At 52.5% G+C, this 23,978-nt stretch overlaps 5 protein-coding genes and 1 non-coding gene across 6 annotated transcripts; 3 read left to right on the top strand and 3 right to left on the bottom strand.

Annotated features, from left to right (window-relative positions):
- Positions 1-597: 597 nt before the first annotated feature.
- On the bottom strand, positions 598-4,511 carry M406DRAFT_335450 (uncharacterized protein; the record flags this gene model as incomplete). Its single annotated transcript, XM_040921045.1, has 4 exons — positions 598-1,233; positions 1,345-4,229; positions 4,297-4,402; positions 4,506-4,511. 4 exons carry the CDS (start codon positions 4,509-4,511, stop codon positions 598-600), a joined length of 3,633 nt encoding a protein of 1,210 aa, XP_040780558.1.
- An 895-nt stretch (positions 4,512-5,406) lies between these two features.
- M406DRAFT_22037 (uncharacterized protein) lies at positions 5,407-7,466 on the top strand (the record flags this gene model as incomplete). Its single annotated transcript, XM_040915563.1, has 2 exons — positions 5,407-5,736; positions 5,814-7,466. Coding segments are annotated over 2 exons (1,983 nt in total), but the record flags the coding sequence as incomplete, so codon positions are not given.
- Positions 7,467-9,007: 1,541 nt separating this feature from the next.
- M406DRAFT_270539 (uncharacterized protein) lies at positions 9,008-10,408 on the bottom strand. Its single transcript, XM_040918083.1, has one exon. It carries the CDS (start codon positions 10,230-10,232, stop codon positions 9,312-9,314), a length of 921 nt encoding a protein of 306 aa, XP_040780556.1. The 5' UTR covers positions 10,233-10,408; the 3' UTR covers positions 9,008-9,311.
- A 930-nt stretch (positions 10,409-11,338) lies between these two features.
- M406DRAFT_t2 lies at positions 11,339-11,435 on the bottom strand. Its single transcript has one exon. It is a non-coding gene; the product is annotated as a tRNA-Leu (tRNA).
- Positions 11,436-13,013: 1,578 nt separating this feature from the next.
- M406DRAFT_104996 (uncharacterized protein) lies at positions 13,014-14,133 on the top strand (the record flags this gene model as incomplete). Its single annotated transcript, XM_040915123.1, has 3 exons — positions 13,014-13,311; positions 13,437-13,556; positions 13,649-14,133. 3 exons carry the CDS (start codon positions 13,014-13,016, stop codon positions 14,131-14,133), a joined length of 903 nt encoding a protein of 300 aa, XP_040780555.1.
- Positions 14,134-18,829: 4,696 nt separating this feature from the next.
- On the top strand, positions 18,830-23,618 carry M406DRAFT_270537 (uncharacterized protein). The gene is made up of 4 exons (XM_040918082.1): positions 18,830-19,113; positions 19,651-19,934; positions 20,051-22,964; positions 23,038-23,618. Exons 2-4 carry the CDS (start codon positions 19,715-19,717, stop codon positions 23,072-23,074), a joined length of 3,171 nt encoding a protein of 1,056 aa, XP_040780554.1. The 5' UTR covers positions 18,830-19,113; positions 19,651-19,714; the 3' UTR covers positions 23,075-23,618.
- Positions 23,619-23,978: the final 360 nt, after the last annotated feature.

Below are 23,978 nucleotides of genomic sequence, written 5' to 3'. Positions count from 1 at the left end.
GGCATTGCGCGCAGTGTGTGTAGTGTATGTCGAGCTTCGAGTTGGGGATTCTACTCTGCTGCCGAGATCTTTGCATAAACTGGACCAGTCCCCAAGGGTATCAAAACCGCATCACACGAGTCTACCGTGTGCACTGTATTTGGTACATGTAAGGATTTGGGTGGGTGTGGAAGTGGCAGCTTGGGCGGGTTGGGCTTGGTGGAGAAAAACAGTAGGGGAGAGAGACTAGCTAAAGAAGACGCGTACCGCGACCTGGCCCGTGCACTATGGTTGTGCAGGGGTCTAAACTAATGAGTATCTGGTACGCACCGTAGCACCAACAGGCAGTCAATTCGGTTTACTCATATCAAAAGCCTTAATGTGACTACAAGTAAATTGTTTCCGTTTTCCTGCCCCCCCCGCTCCCCAAACTTCTTTCACGAGCACAAGTGTTTTGTATCATAGCAGTACAAGCAGTCCTTTAATCAAGTTTATCCTCTCCAACACTGCCCGTCCATGACGTATATTCTATCGGAAGTCTAACCTCTCCGACACCACAATATATACACACACAGTCAAGTAAGGAAAGACAAAGCAAAGTCCCTCGCAGCTCGTAAATTACAAAACATACCCTCCCGCATTCACACAGTTCCATTCACGGACGCCCATCCCCTCTTCAAGCTCCACGCACCACCAGAGCACCTCCTTTGCCTTGTCTGCCTGTCCGCTCTCCTCGTGCGCCCTGGCCAGAGCGAACCAGGCTTCCGAGTAGTTCCAGCCCGAGCCGAGCTTGGTGAGGTTGGACAAGAGGCCATAGGCTCTGTCGCGGGATGCAAGACGATCGACAAGCGGCACTGACGAGGCCTTGTATGGTGGTGGGAGGTGACCCTCGTGATGCAGCGACGCCGGGCTCTTGGGCACGCCTGCTTGTTGGATTCGTTCTCCTTTCGGTTTCTTGAGCGCGCCGAGACCAAGTGGCTGCGTCGGTAATAGCTTCGCCAGGTCTGCTGGTTGTGGTACCGGCGATATAATGTCAGCTGTGCTCTGATCTGTCCCAGGCATGGCGTCCGAGCCCCCCACAAGGTCCAGACCCGGGAAGGCCTTTGGCGGCACAATCTTCTCGCAGTAGAGGTCGAGCAGTATGTTGGAAAGACCGACTATTGCGCCAGGGTGGTCAGGGAAATGCGTCAAAGCTGCCTCGAACCCCAACCGACTCGAGACTACATCTTGTTTTGCCAAGGAGAGGTGTCCCATCTACATGCACGTCAGCACCGTCCGTCACACAAATTGCTTTCTTTTTTTCTTGTTTTTTTTTTTTTTTTTTTTTTTTTTTTTTTGGCAAGAAAGAAAAAGAAGGCTGCTTACCTCACACCAGACATCGGCCCAGAGCTCCTCGATCGACTTGTTGCCAGCCCATCCAGGATCTCTAAGCGAGGACGAGCCAGGAGATTTCTTCCCGGTGTCTCCTGACCCTTTGCCCATGTCTGCCTCCATGTTTTGTACAATCTTCTGTGCCTCTGCGACTGCCCCCTTGGAATCATCATACATGCCAGCTCTACGGTAAAAGCCCGCGATCATGAGCCAGATTTTGACCAGCGTAGCCCCTCTACGCCTCTTCTCGTGCTCCTTGTCGAATTGTATCGGCGGCAAGATAGCGCCAAGCGGCTCCATGGCCTCTAGTGCAAAGCCAGACATCTCTGTGGCCCTCACTCTTGGAGAAAAGTCGGAATTTTGGGAGACCGTTCTGGTGACACCTGGCGTGTTCACTGCTGACGATGGGCGAGATAGGGGGTTCCGGCCCTGCGCGTAGGCAAATATATCAGAGGCCTGCAGTCCCTGGCCTTCCCCAAGCGGCGTGTAGAATGGCTCTCCGTCAACGATGGTTGCGGCATGTGGATTTGGCCCACTGCTGGAAGCGCGCGGCCGAGCACCATGAGTTTCTTTTTTGCGGAGACTGTTTCTCCTAGCAGACTCACTCCGCTTCTCAGTGCTGGTCGACTTCCTTCGTGAGCGCGGTTCATTGGGACTCCCATGGACTTGGATCGTCGGCGCCCGAGTGATTGTGGTGTTGGCAGTTTGGGGCCTGCTCTCGCTCTTCTCCGTCTTCGCATCATTTGGTCGCTGAGGGACAGCAGTATCAGCCCGGCTAGTCCGATTGCCGAAAATGCCACTTCTGATGCTCCTGAATGTGCCCGAGGTCCTTGGGACAGCTGAAGTCTTTGGTGGCGCTAGACTCTGTTGCTTTGGCTGTGTGCTCCCGAACAGCCGGGAGAAAAGAGTCAAGAGTTCCAGGCTGGCATTGACTGCTACTCGGGGGCCTTCCATGATCTCGACAATTGCCAATTGTGTCATCTTTACCTCCAAAATATTCTCTTTCTCGAAGTCGTCCATCTCATCCACCAGGCCTTTGAGAGCTTCAGGGTCCATCTCTACTTCGTTCAGATGATCACTCTTATAAAGCTGCTGTCGTCCAAACAGCACGGCTGGATCCCTAAACTGCTCGAAAGCACATTCGCATGTCCTGGCCGCGAGTATGTACTCCTGCCTCGCACTGAGAAGAAGCGACAGCAGATGCCAGAGGGGAATCAATGACCGCTCTTTCCAAAAGGGTCCGTTATGCAGAACCAAGGTTTCGTCCTCGGCTGGTTTCGTCAACAGGGCAGTCTTGACAAGCTCGATGGCGGTGGTCAGCTCTCGCTGCTCAGCAAGAAGCAGGCCGAGGGCGAACACGCCACGGACATCCGCAGAACCGCCAAAATCAGACGACAAAGACGTCCGCAGTGACCTGATGGCCTTCCTCTGCACCTCTGTCCGAGCACTCGCATCAAATGTCGTTCGCGCCCATTGCGCCTGCGCGAGTCCAATCGACTGCCAGGCTAACGCGAGGATCTTGCCTGGCACACGGTCCCCTGTTGCCGAAGTCCTGCCCCCCTCTTCCTTGACTGACTGCATGCCGCCGTTTGTAGGTGGCGGCTCGAGCTTCTCGATCGAGTGCTCCAGCTCCGTAGCAAGCGCTCTTGCTTTTTCAGCCGCTTCCCTCCCGCCAAAACGACTCAGGGCCGAAATGCATAGACATATTGTCTCCAAGACGGTAGCATCGGCATCAAGGCTCTTCTCCTGGTGTCCTGTCTTCTCCACGCGCGCTTTGCCCTTTTTGACGATCTCGAGATACGAGTCAAAGGCCTTCAGGGCGAGGTCGAACTCAGCCAGAGAGAGATGAACGATGAAGAGATTCCTCAATATGGCAGTCGAATGGAACGTCTTCATCGACGCGCGGTACAGTAGTTCGAGGACAGTCGCGCTGACAGCAGCCTTGCCGCCCTGGCCAAGATCCTGATCATTCCAACCACGTCCAGTCAAAATGGCCCAGTTCTGGACGAGCATCTCCACAAAGAGCTCAACCTCTTCCCTTTCCTCATCGGCCCTGGGGAAGGCTGTCTCGCCCAGAAGCAGGCTCTCGAAGTTCCTTTCAGCCTGGGTCAGCTCCACCCAAAGGTGATGTCGCACTGAATTCTCGCCGGTGATCGTCGTGTACGCTGTCGGATACGCAAGGTCCTGTTGTAGAATCGTCGACAGGGTTTCAAAGTACTCGAACCATATGCGCCTTCGCGGCACTGATCCTTTGAAGCCGAAACCACCCACCAAAGCAGAGCCTTTCGGGCCTTCCCACCATCTGGCCCAGGACCGGAAGCAGACCAAAGAATTGCCCTCCTCCAGTGATACTTGTCCCCTGTCACGACAACCATTGAAAAGCATGCAAAATTCTGTTAGGAACAGCTCTGACCAGTACCGAAGCTCCTTCTTGGCCGTATGGCTGTTCCATGTATAGGATAAGGGAGGCACCGCAGCCTCGAACACCCCCAGCGCCTGGACATCATTGTTGTTCCGAGCCAAGCAGTTGGCCCGTAGATAGGCGGACTTGAGCATGCAGACCCTCGTCCATTCAGATATGTTCTCCAGGCTCTCGACTGAGTTTTCCTCTAGACCCTCCGGCAGACGAACGGAGGCGAGTTCATATTCCCCAATGACCCAGTGTAGCCACCCTGCACAGACCTGTGCCTGGAAGCGGTCTTCTGCGTAGGTTTGCTCCTCGTCAATCAGACCCAGAAGTTTCGGTAATTGACCGGCAACTTCGATGTCTTGCGACGGGATGTTTCCGGACGCGGCTGTGCCTGGGCGCGCAGTGGTTGGTCTCTGGGACTTCGTGGCTTTGACAATGCCATGTTCGACTTCGGCTGTTAATGCTAGGCCTGCACCGTCATCTTGTCAGAGGAGGCAATCGTAGAGCAGGCAGAATTCGGGGTAAAATTTTCGTACAGACTCTGGCGGGCGCGTGCTTTCGAACCTTGCGGACGAGCTCTGGGACGGCATCCCAGTTTCCTTCACATCGAGCATGGTCGAGCTGGTCGAGATAGCCTCTGGCCTTCGTCGGGTTGGGCTATTCCATGCGCAATACGAAACTGTCAGTCTCCAAAGGCGAACGAGTACATCAATCGGTTGCAAAGGGTTTCGCAGGAGACACTTACAGCCATTGTGCACAGAGAGCCTGTTGACGAAGGGTGTAGGAAAAGGGGTTCTGGGACGCGACAACAAGATCAAGGTGAATTGGCCAAGTATCGTATCAACACAGACCAAACAAGGCGGGTCTCAACATTGAGGAGAGCTGCTGCGGAGGCAGTTAGATTAGGAATTAGAGGGCAGAATGTATTAGTATTGCCCAAAAACACTGCGCAAAAGACTTGAAAGACGAAAGGAGCGAGATTCAAGGTCCAAGACGGACTGAAGTATCACAAGTACAAGTGATTCACAAGTAATGACAGCATTTCCAACAAGCGTGCCAGCATGGTTGGCAAGTGGAATGCAGCATTAAACCTTGAACTTCCTAATCGTCAGCTTGCACCCCTAGTCGCAAAGTGACAGCAGCAGGGCAGGCACAGCTCAAGTTCCGATCGACGTGCAGGAAAGGCGGCCGCAGGGAGGGCCCAGGCACTGTCAGGGAGACCAGGGGGGCAAGGGGCGTTTCCCTCCAGGGGTGTCTTGGGGTCTTTCCTCATCAACCAACCTAGCCAACCTCTGCTAAACGCCCGTTTTCAATCGAACAAGACCCACTATCGACACCCCTGTAGAAATTTATTTTACAATGTTCAAAACTTCCAAAATGAACATCGACCAGATTTTCTCATGATGCTTTAACAGCCTTTGTGCAAAGTGTGATTTATAAGACCACACAATCTCTTTGCCGTCTCTTGTTTCAGCCAATCGACCAATAATCAACATACCCCGTCCCGGGTCAGAGTCGGGCCAGCTTCCTGTGGACGAGTCTCAGACTATATCCGGAGTTTTCAACCCTCACTTCGCAAGGACTGAGCTTCCAATATCAAAAAATAATATCCGGTCAAACATTGCTCGTTAGATGTCATGTCATTACCACCCGACCTACAAGTCCTCTGCCGGCGCTTGGCATCAACAGACCCCGATGCTCTTCCAGCCTTGTGCCCAAACTTGATCAGCCACATACATCGCTGTAGAGGGGTGTTGTCTCTTGTGGTGGATCAGAAGCTCAAGGACAGTGCGCCCGAGCATTCTGTCCTAGTTCACAAGCTTAAGACTCAACTCACTACCCTCCTCAAGAATGGACGCAGCCAGTCCTCTCGGTTCTCAGCAGCAATATTGATCAAGGCGGTGGTTGACGTTGGCGGGTACGAGTGTCTACGGACTTCAGGGCCATGGGTACAAGGCCTCTTGTCAATAATTCAGGTGAGCCAGCTCTCCACATCTCGATGGACCTTTGATTCTTTCCTTTTACTCGTCATGAGCTAACAATCTCTCTTCAGAAAAATGATCCCTTCCCGGCTAGGGAGATTGCCATCATCACTTTGACGAGGATTTATACACTTCTTAACGAGTACCAAGCACTTGTCCGAGAGATAGCAACTCCTACTCTTTCGGCCTTCGTCAAAGCCTGTCTGCAGATTGTTAACCCTCCAGGATCAAGTAAGGTTGGCTCACCGCCGCTGAGGCTCGTCGAGACGGTGGCCAACGCTTTGTGCACCATTACGCCTCTGTATCCGACAACCCTGCGACCGTTCAGCGCACAGATCAAGACAACCTTCAGGATTTACGTTGCTCCAACAGCAGCAGACCAGTCGGCAGTTCCGCAGAGCCTCCGGGTGTGGTCTCGGAAGTTGTTTGTCCTGCAGCATTACACGACACCGAAGAATGATAATGCAGAGGAGTGGGGCAAGACCATAGAGGGTTTTATCAAAAGCAGTCATGCCACGGCGGACCAGGTCTTCCGTGCCGTGCAGGAGTCGTGGGAATCGAGTAGCGGCTATACGCGACAAAAAGTCGGGTCTGAGGGCGAGCCGCATGGAGGCAGCGACTCGTTCGAGCATTTACCCCCTTGGCTCGGCTTGTCGAGAGGTGCTGAGAGGTTAATCGGTCTGCTCGAGACGCTTTCGGAGTTCCTCAAGTCTCCTACCAAGATACCCGTGACCACTCCAGTCTCGTCGCTGTTGGACCTGACTACCAGAATCACCCTGATTGTGCCTCCTCTTCAAAAGGGGGCGCGGAGCCAGGACGGCACCCAGCTCAACTCCGCTATTGGAAGGGAAGAGAAAGATGAGTTATGGACTGCTCTCCCAGACATCCAGACCGCCGTCATGAGCGTCCTTATATCTCTCATACAGAGGCTGCAGGATAACGCTGTCCCAATAGCAGCAGACATGCTGCACCAGACCATCCGAATCCTCGACGCTCATGACCAGGTTCCAATCGTCCGCGAGCATGTCTACGTCCTTGCCCACAGACTTCTCCTCCTTCACGGTCCTACCATGCCCAAGCTCAGTGTCAATTCTCTCGACAAGCTCATACAATCCTGCTGCCGCGACCTCCTCACCGCATCAGGGCACGCCAGGCCTAAAGCCTCGCCACAGGACGTGAAGCCCGCGAATAGCAAAGCATCCTCCGTCAAACCCTCCTCCAATGCAGACGCCTATTTGACCATCCGGTCCAAGGCTTCGTCTGTTGCGGTAACGGACGTCTCCAAACCACACCTCGAAGCTGCGTCCTTCCTCTTAGCGACATTCCTATCTCATCTACCTCAGCAGCACCTCAAGCAAACACTCCGGGCTCTCGTTGATCGCACTGCAGTGCTGTCTCACAATAAGGAAGCGATGGTGGCGAGCGTTTTGAATCCGTACCGTACGAGGACGGGCAAATTGCTTGCAAGCGTCTTTCCTTTCTTGTCGAGGGACTTCCCTAGGGATAGGGAAGTTGAGGTCCTGAGGAGTAACTTGCGGACAGATAAGGCAGCTACCATTAGCACAGGCGATGGTGAGGATGATGAAGAAGTTCTGGAGAAGATGCAGAATGGTGGCGAAGACGCAGAAGAAGATCTGGAGGTTGATGCAGAGGAAGATGGCCTGGATGTGGGGGAGGAGGAGGAGGAGGAGGATCAGGACGAGGAGATGGCTGATGCTGAAGCACCTAAGGCGGGCTTCGATCTGAGCAGCAGTCAATTTCCCGTCCAGCAGAATGCGGCGATAATCACAGAAAGCTCAACGACAGTCGGCGGAACGGTGCTTAGCAAGACCAAGGAGACAGTCGTGCTGTCGTCATCGTCTAAACGTAAGAGCGAGGAATTAGAGGAGCCGCCAGCGAAGCGGCTTGACACGGGCAAGGCGCCAGAGACTATCGGAACCACGACGAATGTCGACCAGGAAGATGAAAGTGATAGCGACAGCGATGGAAGTATCCAGCTGAACGCCGTTCTGGAGGACGACGATTCTGATGAGGATGAGTGAGAATTCAATCTGGATGCCTGGACAGTCCTGCTGGCATTGTCGAGTCCGATTGCAGATAAAGCCACCAAACCCTCGTCAATTGAGGCTGTCTTCGTCTTCAGAGCTCTGAAGAACGCAGCTCCCCACAACCAGGCCGAGCCCGTTCAATGAAACTGTCATTGGGATATTTACTTCATGTCCCCTCAGCTCTTCCACCACCCTGTTCGCTTAGACGCTGCTGCACATAGATGCACAAATAGCGTCCAGTTTGCGGTAGTGTAGGCTCATCGAAGAAATCGCGTTGTCGAGGCGTCGTACTTATCAAAGCTCTTTACGCTGTGCCATAAACTACATGCACATGAATTGTTGCTTATGACCATTCAAAGTGGTTTTAGATGACAGTATGCCCGGCAGACTGATCAATTTTAGAATCGGATCTTGACAACTGCGCTTTTCCTATCCAGTCTTTCATTCTGTAGAACCCCTCCAGTGTTGAGACTGTGTACCATCGTCGCTTCGCTCTTGGGAGGAAATTATGGCGTGGAGCCCGGAGACGTTGGTGGCCGCTGTGCTCGGTGCTATAGTATTACAATTCCTTGGACGTATTATAACATGCTACTTCATAAAGACTCGCGTCCGAGACCAAAGATGAGGGTCCGGCGGCGCGTTCGCTATACTGCCGGGTCACGCGCCGTTTACTTGTAACCCGTTTTCCACTTCTTGAAGCTCCCAACGGCAGAAGATCCTGTTTCTGAAAACCAGGGCCATGCTCGCAGAAACGAAAATGAGGTCGCTCAGCGCCCGAAGCAAGTAGATTCCTGGGCACTCAACAAACCCCTGGAAAAAGCGAACAGGAATCTCAGTATGGTGGAGGCGGAACAAGGACTTGTGAATCTACGCGGAGACCCTCCTGGCGTTGGACTGTCACCGAAGCGAAACGGATCTCCCGACCCCAGATGGAGCGCGATATGGATCTGGACAGTCTACAGAAGTGAAGCTCCCACACAGCTAGATGAAAGCGTGAGACGTTTCCAGGACCTCTTGGGCAGCACCACGATAGGCTAGGAGGCTAGGAGAACGCAAGAAGGGTTAATACGAGTGTTGAGGCTCTTCCAGCAAGACTTATCCTCGGTACGGTAGGCGATGTTTAGTGTCACAGGAAGCAAATGATGATCAATTTGTAGGGTGTAGGGTGTTGCATAGAACCAATCAAAAAGACATATCTGGATCTGAAGATACTGAGTCATCTAAAGTTTTGTAATTTGTTCAGAAAAAGAGCGCACTACGCTGTCCTCATTGGGTATTCAAGCTCTCTAACAGAGCAAAGCCAGCAAGAATTCCTTGGGCAATCACCATCCTAATGTCCATCCTAGGACTCGTCCACACTCGTCAACTCACGATCCAACTGTAATCTTTTTCAACACATGTGCCCTGCCCTACCCTGCCCGCTCCAAGCTTACCCGGTTCAATGCCGTTGTGTAAATGCAGAAAGTCTCTCACAGATTAGAGAAGAAAGAAAGCAAAAGATGTAGCAGGAGACAGTTGCCATCAGTCCCTCAACCAGGCCCGCCTCTTCTCTTCCTTCCTGGCCTTCCGCTTCTCCTTCCACATGGCCAGCTCCTTCCGGGTGGGCTGTTTTCCCCTCCTCTCGGCCTTCAAGCTCCGGCCGTCATGCGAGTTTGCAGCCTGGTCGACGTTGAAGTACGCATTCATTTGGCGGTACGACTTGTTGGCGTCCGTGTACTTCTCTGGGTTCTGGTCGCCCGTCTGGAACTTGCCCGTGCCCTTGTTGAACGCCACATTCTGCAGGTACGACGGGTCGCCCGCCTCCTCACCCTCCACGCCCGCCATCGCCTCTGCATTGTACGCCGCAAGATCGGCCTCGTACTCCTCATCGCCCGCCTTGTAGGCTTGTGCGTACGGCGCGTTGGGGTCCCAGTCCCCATGGATCGCGGGGTTGTAGCCCCCTGCTACGGAGGTGGGTTGGGAGATTGCCGTCGCCGCTGCCGTCGTGGAAGTACCTGGCGCACCGGTTGCAGAGATGCCAGCCGGCTCGCCAGTGCTAGAGGTGGGTACGCGCGGGTTGTCCCATTGTGAGACGCCCGTGAAGCGATTGTAGAAGTACCATGCCGAGTTGGCCGCGTCCCATTTCGCTTCCCAGCCGTCGTCTGCATTCTCTGGCGGGGCCTCGGATGGCAGGGGAGGCGCCTGGCCTGGGAGGGGCTCGTCGGGGAGGGGCGGCGCGTCTGTAGAGTCTTTCTGCTTCGAGAAAGATGTGTCGCCGCCATGTTGAGGATCCTCATTGCTGTCGCCCTCCTCCTCTTGCTCCTCGTGTCTAGGGGGGCTGTCGTCGCTCCTGGCCTCGCCCTCCTCCGATCGAGAGTCTGCTGGGGATGGCGACCTCTGCAGCTGCTGCTTCTCCTCGTCGTCCGTGAGAGGAGTTGCTGCTGCGTCGCTGTCTGACGGCATAGTGGGCGGGACTGGTGGGCGGTTTTCTACGCTGGCCGGATCTTCCAGAAGAGAGTCTGTTTCTGCTGGAGGTTAGTACACATGACAAATCTCCGACCTGGGTGTTTTACGTGCTCCCTTTGCGGATCGTGAGCTGAGCGTAATACCTTGCTCTTTTGAATGGTTTGGGGAGAGAAAACCAGAAATGCAGGCTGGGGAAAAGATCAGATAAGAAGGAGGGAGGTGGTCAGGATGGAAGTCGAGATGGAGGCTCTGCGGAAATGATGCTATGAAAGATTGCCGGCCAGGATGGAACGGGTGCTGGAGCCAATAGAGAAAGCTCAGGGGTACGTTAGGTGGGTGTTGACAGTGGGGTCCAGCTTGTCAGCGAGTCCCAGGACCCCTGAAGCTTGGCGCTCGGCCACTGGGGGGCGAGTCACTACCAACCTAATCGGATGTAAATCGCTAACCTCTTTTTCTTTTTCTCTTCTTTCTTGCTCCCTAACCGTAAAGCCAAGATGGCAAACAATGCACAGAGTCAAGATCATTTGTTCAATCATTTCCTTGTTTATTTTTGGCAAGGTATTAGTTTTCTATAGACTTGAAGTCCTAGACATCGTCTCTCGAGAAGCTCGTAGGACGTGGTTTAGGAAATGAAAATACCTACTATCTGACAACATTGACCTTTCCAAGTTCACCAACAATCCATACTACGCAGAATAAACCTTTTAGCACTTTGAAACTGGAAGCTGCTATAGGAAGAAATCGGCACCAAGCAATTCTGGCAGTAAAGTTGGTGCTCACCAGATGACCACTGCTGCATGATGCCATAGTATGTTTCTGCCATTCTGCATTGTGATACATCACGTACATAGCTGATCCTGACAACATGAAGGCCAACTCGCATCTGATACATGTAGGCCCCAGACAGATCGAAGCATTTTTTTTTTGTTTCCATTCTTTTCTTAGACTCCCAGCTGAAGAGCTTCTTCTCGTACTGAAGGAAGGAAGAGAAGAGAGAAAGTCCATGGGGTAAAAACCAACAAACCCAAAGTCAAACACGCAGGCATGTGAAAAGGCTCTAATTATCTACACAGTTCCCAGTATCAAAAATTGCAAAAGAGAAATGATCAGACTGGGACTCGAACCCAGGAGGATTGCTCCATCAGGAAGTTGTGTTAAGCTGACCTTAACCTGACGCCATAACCGCTCGGCCATCTGACCAATGATTGTTGATGAATTTTCCAGATTTTGGGAGGTTTATGTCGTTGTGATTTTGTGTGCTGGTCTGTTTGTGCGAACCAGCCGAGTCAGGGTGTGGATGAGTGGGCCCTGATGGTTCCGTCTCTATAATATACACTCTGTGGAAGTGAAGCTAGAGATGGAGAATGTAGCATGAGTGAGAAGATGATAAGGCATAATAGAAAGAAATTTCGAGTTGGGAAAAGAGTTTCAATAGTTTTATTGATGATTGGTTGACATATATTCCAGAGCTGAGCTCCCTTTCTTCGAAAGGCCAAATAGTCATAGACAGGGAGCTGCCTGTTGACCTTACAGATGGATGTTTGGACCTGAAATATTGCATCCACTATAGGAATACAGAGTCACATGCTCTCTATGGAAAGTTATATATGATGATTTGAGTCAGGCCGCGGTTGTGATGCCTACTTGACTGTAAGTTGAATGCGTAGTTAGAGTCTTATTGGCTCGAATTAACCTCAAGCTCAAATACAAGCCCGAATCTTGGCAAAAAAAATTATGCTTAAAGTGCTGCAGCTTGACACAATTTCACCATTCCTATAACCGTCAAGGCAGCCTTCTATCATGAACCAGGTATTGGGAACGGTGGTTGCCATCCTGCTCGACCAGCCCTGGGCCCCTGGACACCCAGGACAATGACGAACACCCGGATCAATCATGGATGCAGTAACGGCCATATGACGAGCCCAGACATTGAGTGCAACTGGGTGGATGTTGAATTGTATGTCAAGTTGAACATGTCCTCCCTGGATGCCAATATATATATCCTCACAAGCTCAGAGATCTGGACACGAAAGCTGGTGTACGCACGACCAACCACGAAACACCAGCGATAATATAGATTCTAGCAAAGCCCAACTTAACTTCAAGGAAAAGATATTGACCTTTGGACCGATTACCAACTTTCGAGCTTTGAACATCGACAGCTGCAGCATTCCCCTGTGTTGCCCCCGTTCTCGTTCTCGTTCTCGGCATCTCCAGTCATAGAACCAAAGCCGAGGCAGATGTTCGAAAGCACATTCACTTACCCACTTCAAGTCTGGACCGACGGGGCATTGAACTCATTCGAGGACTGTTGTAAGCCTTAAAGAGCTGCAGCCCAGTGGCTCAGGGCCTATCGAGCGTTTCTCCATCGTGACTGAGCACTCAACAAGACACGAGATCCAGCGTGCATACTTATTAAGCCTGGTTCCGGGTGTTGTTACTTGTTCTGGCTTAAGGACAGGGACATGGATAGAATAGACAGTGTCTTTGAGATGTTTCATCCTGCCACTGGCTATAAATCTCCTGGATATAGCGCAGGCCGCACGAAAATGAAGCCGTAAAGCCTCAAAGATAGGCCGAGCTTACTTACCCTGCCAGACCCTACAGGGAGCCATAACGCTTGTGTACGTCGCTGCAGATCCCCCCACGAGGCACGAACTTATGTAGCAGTGACCCCCAAGTCCACAAAACCAGCCTATCTAGTCTTACTACAGCACAATACGCAAAGGATCTACCCTCTGATTATTTGTCCATCAGTCCCTAGGAATTCGCAACAAGATGGCTCAAGTACTTACCCTCCCAGACGGCCGCAAGCTCGACTACTTGGTCGGCGGTGCCGAGGGAGGTCTTCCTCTCGTCAACATCCACGGCACACCTGGGTCCTACCTCATTGACAGAGACCTGCAGACTGCTTGCGAGACGAGAAACATCAAACTGATCAGCCTGTCCCGATCCGGGTACGGCGGCTCGACGCGGCACCATGGCAGGCGGATTGTTGATGTTGTGGCGGATATTCATGCGCTGCTTGAGCACTTGGGTCACAAGGAATGCATTGTCATGGGACGTAGCGGTGGTGGTGAGTCGAAAAGACAGTGTTTCTTCAGGAAATGAGAAAGGGCGAAGAGAAGAAAGAAGTAACGAAAGGAGGGAGAAAAAAAAGACTTGCACGTCCGAAGCTGACCAGTATACGTGCGAACCTAGGACCTCATGCTCTGGCCAGCGCGGCTCGTCTGCCGGGTTGCCTCGCTGTGCTGTGTGTTTGTGGCGTAGGGCCGTATGGCGTGCAGGATCTTGACTTCTTCGCGGGGTTTGGGCAAGGCAGTGAGTCTCAACACGCCACTACGGCTCCCTTCCCGTTTGTCTCGGAGCAGTCAAGTTTTGGCTCACACTGGCGGGGGGTTGGTCGCCATTAGATATCGATGAGTACAACGCCACCCTCCAGAGCGAGGAGACAATCACCAAGTTCTGCGAAGCCCGCCGGCCCGAGATGATCACAGCCGACCCGGCCATCCTGGTCGAGGGGCTCTCCAGCATGCTCCCAGAGGTAGACAAGAAGGCGATCCTGGAGAACGAGGCCATGAGCGAGGAGGTTGTACAGACGATCCGCGAGGCGCTCAAGCACAACGTGGACGGGTGGGTGGACGACGACCTGGCGTTTGTGGCGCCCTGGGGGTTTGAGCTCAGCGAGATCAAGGTCCCTGTTTTGCTGTACCAGGGCGACGAGGACCTGATGGTGCCGTTTGGACATGGGAAGTGGCTGGCGGAACACCTGCCCAGGGACCAGGTGAGACCTCACTTGCTCAAGGGAGAGGGACACGTCTCAATTGTGCAGAATCACCTGGATGCCATGTTGGATGAGATCTTGTCGGCCACTGCGAAAACAGCAGTGATGGGGTGAATGCTGCGGTTGGGAGGACAAGAGAGTCATGGAGTCGGGGTCACTTTGGGCCCCAATGCTTTCCCTTGTTCTAGGTACTCTGAGACGGTGTGTGGCCCGAGTTTTCCTGCGATAACGATCACGCATACTGTTGGGCGAAGAACCCCTGGTATTATGTTGTAGCCTACAACATGGTGGGCTGACGCTATCAACCCGATGCCTCTAGAGAATCCTTGCCCTGCATGCATCAATGTAGGAATCCGGTAGAGATAAGGAACCTTGATGACCCTTTCTTTCGAGCTTCTCATTCGATGTTTTCCTGGTGGCTTGTCAGCGTTATGGATAAATTTTTAGAAATACGCCGTGAGATGAAAGGATCTTGTGTGAGAGGACCATGGAAATTGCCTCCCCCCCAAGGCCTGTGCGTGTAGACTGTACGAGGGGATCATAACGTGTGAGAAGAACAATACGAGGCTGAGAGGCCGCTCGAGATAACAAAGTAAGCTTCGACGACGGTCGTGTGTTAATTTTGGGAGCTGCAGGCTTGTCGGAAAAGAAGGCGGTCCATGATAAGAGCGTGGCAGTGTTCTGCTCGTGTTTTCTTTTCTGGTGCTTCTGATTTCTTCCCCCTACTTCGAACCAGGGGGGCGGGCGGACATCAATTACCAAGGGTTCCATAGTAATTGCTGTAGTAAACTGACAATAGCTGGAGAAGAGGAGGCGGCGTTCGATGGTCGGGTCGTCCCAGTGCGTTAGCGGCCTGCTGTGGCTACACCTTGCAAATTGTAAAAATAGAAATAAGGCCCAACGAGCTGGGTAGTTTGGGTGGGTTGCACTTTGCCTGTTTGGAAGCCCTTTCCTTTTCTCCGCCGAGATGGTTGATGAAACGGGCTCTGTCGGGTTTCCATGACTGCCGACCGAATCCTGTGAGTGCCAGACAAGGCCAGCGGACAGAAGCCCCAGGCCGTTTGTCTGACAAGCAAAAGAGCCTTCCGGAGCGTCGTGACGAGGCCTGGGACAAAAGTGTTCACGTGCTATGAGAACAACAGGACGGTACAGTAATTACACAAATCGGTCTCTCCCCCTTTAGGCCCCGTGACATTTGTTCCTAGGGCAGTAGGCCGCTATATTCTCCACCGCCTCGGGACTCGGAAACGCTCCACAGGCCTTCTAGAACTTTTGGCTGAGAAAGACGAACAAAACAGTAGTTCAACTTGAGTTGCCCTGGCCCTGGGGTCTTTCTTGGTCACCTGGACCACCAGCCTGGGATGTTTTGTTACATAGCATGTACACATGGTGGCTACGCCGGACGACCTCACCCCGCAGAATGCGGCCTTCACACACACGGGAAGTCCTTGGACTCACGGGAGGAGGAGAAAGGGGGGAGAGTGGAAAGAGAATCTGGGGTAAAGAGAAGGTAATGGATCTTGTGAAATGGAGACGGAAAATCGCGTGATACCCCGGATCTCAGACGAAGAATGGCGGAAACTGGGATACGATGAAGTAAAATGGGGGTAACAGAAACTATTCGCACGTCACCAGAAGCCCAAGCACGGGCCAGACAAGAAGCAAGCGGATGGGGTCAGCCCTTGCCGGGAAGCCCAGGTGTCTAACTGAGTGGTTCACTTGTTCAGGATGCACGTCAAGCTTGGATAACTTGGGATGGCTTCTTACGTACAATGACTTTAGTCTTGACACATCGTGAGGTCACGTTGCTCTGTTTTGTTGCAGGATTTGAAGATCAGGATGAGAAAAAAGGGATGATACCCGGTGGGAATTGTAGTTTGCTGGCGGTCGGGACGTATTCCATTGGAGTCTTTGGAGTTACATGCACCATCAAGGTGCATGCATGTATGAATTTTATGGCAGCCAGAATTTGTACCACAATTTAATATAGCAGTATTGCGCGCTATAAATTTGTACTGTACTATACTGTATTGTACTGTATTGACCGACATTGCTGATTGACACCACTGTAGCCCGAAATTCTGGACAGCCATGTTATGTTGTATGTACTGTAGTACGCACAATTCGCAATTCTCTTCTCGTATGTCGGCCGTGGCGACACAAGCCCCAGCAACAGTGGATATCCAGTACGGAGTCTGATGGAGCCCTGTGTCCCTCCTCGGAAGCTAGACATGAAACGGAAGTTCGAACCTGGCCAACTCAAGGTTCTGTCCATGGCAAGTAACAGTACTGCAGTAGTATCTTTTCGAGGAGGGGGGAAAATAGCTCAATGGTCTTTTTCTGCTGTTCGAAAAGCCTCGAATACCCGTTCCTTTGGTTACATTGGGAACATGTGAACGGCATCCTCCCCTTGTGGTCCACTTTTCCAGGTACACGACAACCAGGACGGCGTGCAGCAGTTTGCCTCCTCCGAATCAGACGGCGACGACAATTTCCAACATAATTCCCGATCCAGTCTAGGTTTGGTTGGTATTTTCTATTCATTTTCTCTTTCTTTATTTTCTATTACTACATAGTATGTACTATCCTTGCCATTGTATCTTGTTCAAACACTTGACTCGGGAATCTGGGGAAAAGACTTTCCGTCCTAGCCAGTTAGTTGGGTTTTTGGTCCAGCACCCGGCCAGGTTGGATGTCATTCCTGCGCGTAGGTACAAGGAAAAGTCACGATGGACAAGGTCGTCAAAGCTTTACCTCATCGAGTCATGGTGCATAATGCTTGAGAGACCTTTGGGTGAGACTTGACGATCGTATAAGATGGGCTCTTCTGCTCCCCGAGACGGTAAGGTCTTCCGGCGTCTTGGTGAAGCAGGACAATAATATCTGTATATCAAGTCTTTCGAGGGGACGATAAGTCAACAACAATAAATCGACATTGACCTGTTTTGGTCTGGTCTGGTCTTCTTGTCTTCTTCAGAAATTGCATTTTCACATCTTTTGGGTAAGTCTCCTTGTCTGCCTCGACCCTTCCTTTTTGGCCCTTGCTTTTCTTTTCTTTTCTTTCTTTTTCTTTCCCCTGCGCATGGCCAGACCATAAACAACGCAACCTCGAGTGCTGTCTTGTTGTACTGTATTGCTATCGGGCCCTCCGGCGCTTTTTTTGTCCTTGGGCCCTGTCCCCCTACTGCGGCTGAGAATTGGGACTTAGCTGGGCTCAGCTCAGGTGTGCGCCAGCCTCCAGGGGGCTTCGCTGGCGTGTTGCAACGTGGAACTCTCTCGGGTCACTGCCGCCAAGAGAGGCCCCGCCATTGGCAGCAGAGCTTATCTTGGAGCAGCATTCTTTGAACCTTTTGGACTGTCCTTTTTCCAAGGGCAGGGGCCTCCCAGCGGCCGAGCAGCGCCCCAACCCTCGTCGGATTGGTTCATGACATCAGAAAAACACGAGATGGGATGCAAATGCGTGATTGCCAGTCGTCTCTTTTTTGTACCTGTTTTTCTGTCATCTTTCAACGACTAAGCCCCTGCATCATTCTGCATCTTGTTTTTTCTTCCTCTCCCTCTCTTCTTCTCTCTTTCTTCTCTTTTTCCCCTTTTGTTAAAGAAACAGGAAAGAAGGGGAGCTCAAGGAATAATTATTAACCAGCCAAGATCCGAAGCAGAACACCTCGCATTCCACCTCCTCACCATCCGACGGCTCTTCCAAATCAAAACCACCACACCCAACAAACGGTACGCTCCCCCTGTTGCAATTCTTCATTCCTAGCCCCTTGCGGCGAGCTGGGGACTTTCTTCTTTGGTTACCTGGCGGCTCCTTATCTCTTGTGTCAAGTTCTCCATTTATATCTGACACCGGACGGCGAGCAGAGAGATCGCACCGGCCAGCGATCTAAGACCTGGTTCCTCCTTTGTTGTCGCGAATCCGTTAAAGGTTGACCCACACAGCTGCCCGAGCCACAAGTGAACCTCTACATCCCTTGGGGGGTCCTTTCTTGCGGTCTCTACTTGCCAACTTGCAAACACTCTCGATCCAGACACGATCAATTAAACTCGCCTCCGTTCCGAAGGGTGTTCGCCGTTCATCTCTGTTCCAGAAGCATCCACTCGGGCTTCTTGCTTTTTTATTTTATTTTTCTTGTACCAGGCGCGTCATTCGTTCCAACGAACCGCCCAACGAATCAGGCACGGATCAGCCGAGACGGTACGTCCACAATTTCTTGAACGCTTGTCCGTTTTCTTTCGCTCTCAAGCACGCACGCACGCACGCACGCACACACACACACACACACACAACACATGAAGGAACCACGCACATAGTACATACAGGAGACACGGACATTGTCCAAGTCTCTTATCAGACGGCGAGCTGAGACCCCAAGAGCGGTGAAGAAGGGCCCGTCACCTTCCAATTGATGCTATTATCCATGGTCAACCAAAAACCCCCCCACCTCCTCCCGGGATCCACCAGTCCCAAAGTGGTTGCAGATGGCATTTTGCAGACCGCACAAAGTAGTGCCAGCAAACCGCAACATGTCCTCATGCCACATGTGCATAATGAATTTTCCACGATCTATGATCAAGGCCCCATTCCTGTGTGGCCTGCGATCTGCTCTTCACGACAAGATCGCGGGTCAAGGTTCGAGGTACCTCCGAGGTTACAAGAGTTTCTTCTCCTCTCCTACCAGCAAGGACAAGACCGAGGCCAGTGGCCGTGTTAGTCTTGAACTTTACCTGGCTGTCACTACCTCCCCTTTTCAGCTGTACCTTTTTTTTCTTTCTCTTTTTTTTCCTCTTCCAGTCTGCAGGTCAGACCCATAAACAAGCGAAACAAGCCGCTCTTTTTTATTTTGCGACGGGTCAAGGTTGGCCGCTCCTTCTGGCCCTTCACGGCAAACGGAAATAGGTTCCGGCCGTGTTGTTGACCAGTGGGTTGGCGAGCTCGCTGACGCCCCTCGTGATGGGACAGTAATTTTTATACACCTTTTTTTCTGTTTCTTTTTGTCTTCCCCTTCTCGTCCTGATTCATGGGAATGCCACAGCATGGGCCTACAATTGAGACCCCGGTATCATTAAGAGATACTTCCTCTGTACATCAAGGTACTGCCAACCCCCAAGCATGAGTCTTGTACTCATCATCTCCCTCAATGTTCTCTCTTCTCCGGCCTCGTCGGTCCCCATGTACATCCCCTTGCCTCACACAGACGAACTCGTATCTGGCTCACTTCCTGTGGCTTGTCATGGCTGGCGGGCTGGCCGCGGTACAAGGTTGCCGTTGTCCACGAGAAAAGAGAGAGATAACGACAGCGCCCTTTGCATATTTTACTTTATATATTACCTTGGCCCTTCCCCTTCCCTCCTCGCTGTCCTTCTTCTTTTGGTCGTTGACCTCTTATTTGGGCATGATGAGAACAATTCCATGATGCACCTCGTCCAGGTCTAGTTTCCAACCTTATTTTTCTTTCTTCTTCTTCTTCTTCTTCTTCTTCCTCCTTCATCATCATTAGACAACTTTCTTTTTCTCTCTATATTCTTCAACACACACACACCACTATCATCAACCATGGCGACTGATGCTATCACCTCGCCTGTGGCGCCTGGCCTGGTCATCAAAACTGACCTTGAGTGTTGTAGTAGCTTTCCTACATATATAGACCCTTTTGACTCCTCAGACGAGACTGTCGCCGACTCGGACGACGTCATGACCATGGCTTCCTCGTCATCATCACCTTCAAGTCCCGGCAATAAGCTGGTCGACCAGATCAGGGAGGATCCTTCCCGCCACGCCTCTCCTCAGCCCACATCGGTCAGTCATGGCGTGCCCGCCAAGGTCAATGGCAATGGGTACAGGGTGCTGCGGTCTGCGACAGTAGGATACATTGCTCCGGCGTTTGTCGGAAAGGCAGATCAGATGAAGGAGGGTGAGTTTCCAAACCGAAATCCCCATATCTACTACATACAAATACGGCATGAGCCGCCCCTATCGTGGAGGACATGAGAGAAACAGAAAGATACTGACTTGCTTACGTCCACATAGTCAAATCCCTGATTCTGAAGAATGGTTGGATCCCAGAGGACCGCGTGGAGGCGCAGATTGCCTGGTTCTACAACGAGCTGGGTATCGATGATGTATACTTTCAGCTGGAGACAACGTCTGTCATCGCGGACCACATCACCTCTCTATACGCTGCCAAGGTGGCTGCCTCGTCGCGTAACGACGGGCGGGAAGAGATCAGGCTCGACATGGAGGCCCGGGACCATGCCATCTACATCGACACCAGCGAGCCTGGAAAGAGTGCCATTGGAGGTCCTCGTTTCGAGACCAGGCTGGAGAACAAGTACCTGGACGGCAACCTGAGCGACCGCTTCCGCGTGGAGACGTTCCGTTCCTCGGGCGTCCTGGGCGACACGGCCGAGTCCAAGGTATCACTGCGGTGCTACTTTGTATACCAGTGCCAATTTGTCGAGCCAAAGGCCGATCCCAACGAGACGCGCCTCGAGGTCATCAGTGATCGGATGTTCCTTGCCAAGGCTACCGACAACACGAAGCAGATGTATAAGGAAATCATCGAGGTGGCTGTCAGCAGGACCGGCCCTGTGATTGAGGTCTTTGACCACGCCGGGTCTCATGAGAAGCGCCTTGTCGTGGCCTTCCGCTCGCGTACGGCCAGGGGGATGTTTAGTGCCCTCTCCGATCTTTACCACTACTATGGCGTGACTAGCTCCAGGAAATATGTCGAGCAGTTCTCTAACGGCATCACCGTCATGAGTATCTACCTTCGGCCTGCGACCAACCTTGGCAGCGGCTATCCCCCCTTCGACCAGTCCATCCACCAGATCATGAAGGAAGTCTCGCTCCTGTACTGCATTCCCCAGACCAAGCTGCACTCGCTCTTTGCCTCTGGGGAGCTTAGCCTGCAGGAGACCATCTATGGACACTGTGTGTGGGTTTTCACGCAGCACTTCTTGAACCGCCTCGGGTCAGAATACGTCTCTCTGTCTGAGGTCCTGGACCCCAGGAAGAGCACGCACCAGGAGATACTGTCCAAGCTGAAGCGCAGGCTGAGGACGGAGACCTTCACCCCTGACTACATCCTCGAGATCATCGCCTCCTACCCTCAGCTTATCAAGACGCTGTACGCCTCGTTCGCCAGCGTGCATCTCAGCGTCGGCCCCGAGTTCGACCAGCATAATGTGGCTCCTACGCCAGCGACCGAGGTGATGTCTGATGAGAGATTGAAGGAATACATCACGAGGCAGGTCTCGACAGAGCATGAAGAGATGGTCATGAACGCCTTCCGAACATTCAACAGCGCCATCCTGAAGACCAACTACTTCACCCCGACCAAGGTGGCACTCAGCTTCCGCCTGGAACCATCCTTCCTCCCCGACGTCGAGTACCCGAAGCCGTTGTTTGGTATGTTCCTCGTCATCTCGGCAGAGTCGCGTGGCTTCCACCTTCGCTTCAAGGATGTGGCCCGTGGTGGTATCCGCATCGTCAAGTCCCGTAGCAAGGAGGCCTATGCGATCAATGCTCGGAACATGTTTGACGAGAACTATGGTCTGGCCAGTACACAGCAGCGCAAGAACAAGGACATTCCCGAGGGCGGTTCCAAGGGCGTGATCCTGCTGGACCCCAAGCAGCAGAACAAGGCACAGGAGGCTTTCGAGAAGTACATTGACAGCATCCTGGATCTGCTCCTCCCCGCTGAGACGCCGGGTATCAAGAATCCTATTGTGGATCTGTACGGCAAGCAGGAGATCATCTTCATGGGTCCTGACGAGAACACTGCCGACCTGGTCGACTGGGCTACTGAGCATGCCCGGGCTCGTGGCGCACCATGGTGGAAGTCCTTCTTCACCGGCAAGTCTCCTAGGCTTGGTGGTATTCCTCACGACTCGTACGGCATGACCACACTTAGCGTCCGCGAGTACGTCAAGGGCATCTACCGAAAGCTGAACCTGGACCCTGCCACGGTGAGGAAGATGCAGACCGGCGGTCCTGATGGCGACCTGGGGAGCAACGAGATCCTCCTCAGCAACGAGAAGTACACCTCCATCGTGGACGGATCAGGTGTGCTTGTAGACCCGAACGGGCTCGACAAGGAGGAGCTCCTCCGCCTGGCCAAGGAGCGTGTCATGATCTCCGAGTTCAACATGTCCAAGCTGTCCAAGGACGGATACCGGATCCTGTGTGACGACTCCAACATCACCCTGCCCAACGGCGAGTTTGTGGGCAACGGCACAGCGTTCCGCAACACGTACCATCTGCGCGACACGGGCCTGACGGATATGTTTGTCCCCTGCGGTGGGCGACCCGAGTCGATCGACCTGGTCAGCGTCGCCAAGATCATCAAGGAGGGCAGATCGACAATCCCGTACATTGTCGAGGGCGCGAACCTCTTCATCACGCAGGACGCCAAGCTGCGCCTCGAGGAGGCTGGCTGTATCGTATTCAAGGACGCCAGCGCCAACAAGGGCGGCGTGACGTCGTCGTCGCTCGAGGTGCTCGCGTCGCTCAGCTTTGACGACGCAGGCTTCGTGCAGCACATGTGCTACGACGCCAAGGGCAACGCGCCCGCCTTCTACCAGGCGTACGTCAAGGAGGTGCAGGCCAAGATCCGCGAGAACGCGCGCCTCGAGTTCGAGGCCATCTGGCGGGAGCACGAGGAGACGGGCGTGTCGCGCTCGGTGCTATCCGACAAGCTGTCGGTGGCCATCACGACACTCGACGAGGAGCTACAGCAGAGCGACCTGTGGCGGAACCAGAGCATCCGCAAGTCTGTGCTGCGTGACGCGCTGCCGCAGCTGCTGCTCGACAAGATCGGGCTGGATACCATCATTGAGAGGGTTCCGGATGCGTACCTGTGTGCCATCTTTGGCTCGTACCTGGCTAGTCGGTTTGTCTATGAGTTTGGCAGCCAGCCGAGCCAGTTTGCTTTCTATGATTTGTGAGTTTTACTCTGGCTTCCCTAGGCCAAATGTGAAAGGAGAATACTGTTTACTAACTTTCTCATGAAATAGCATGTCGAAGAGGATGCACAAGATCGCATTAGAATAGAAGAGAGGAAAGGAAAGGAAAAGAGGGAGAAAAAAACCAAGCGCAGCAATCAAGGGCGCAAACTGAACGGTGCATGCTGGGCAAACCGGGGGAAAAGAGGAAACGAAACCAAATATAGAATGGAAGGCCCTCCGGCCATGTGGTGGACGGGACAATAGGGGAAGGAGCTCTACAGACGCAATCGCCAGGCGACGCAGCCAAGAAATGGGGTGGTCTGGAAGGTGCTGTGCGGGGTCAGGACAGAGACAGAAAAACAAGGAAGGTTCTCTGGGTATTCACTTTTCTTGCCTTTGCTCCTTCCTTGAATTATCACGATGGAGTAGAGAGTGGTTTGGGTGGGTGGTGTTTATTAGACTGGGCGCATGTGTGTTGTGTGAGTGTGCTGCGCTGTAATATACGCTGCTTGCGCTGTGTTACTGCCTCTGGGAAAATTGATTCCATTGGAGTGCCAAATCTTGACTGTTGACAAAGATGCAGGTGAGATACTCATTTGGAAATTGTATGGAGATATGTAAAGTACACAACAAGTCTTTTTGGCTCTTCTATTCTCTTTCAGAGATTACCAAAAGAAGCTATAGATGTTGTTCTGAGTGGAAGGCTGCGTGACAGTGGAACTTGGTTGAAGAAGCAAGTCTTTATATTATGTATGCTCTTTGCTAAAGAGTACATGTTTAGGCATTGTGCCCGGGGGTGTTCTAATATGTATCCTGAGCTTAACATTGCTAAATTGTGGCCGTCGTAATACAGTCCTACTACCATCTTTGTATGAGGCACATCAGTCTCATGCATATATGCTTGGCTACAGTCAGCGTCTCATTACAGGCTTCTACGTAGTATTGTAAGTAGTTCTTAAAGTAGTATGTGGCTAGCTTCATATTTTATGTCGTAAAACCTCGTCTAATAA

This window comes from Cryphonectria parasitica, assembly GCF_011745365.1.
Source record: "Cryphonectria parasitica EP155 unplaced genomic scaffold M406scaffold_1, whole genome shotgun sequence".
NCBI lineage: Eukaryota > Fungi > Ascomycota > Sordariomycetes > Diaporthales > Cryphonectriaceae > Cryphonectria > Cryphonectria parasitica.
The sequence above is the reverse complement of the archived record's forward strand: the minus strand, read 5'-3'. Positions and strand labels throughout refer to the sequence as shown.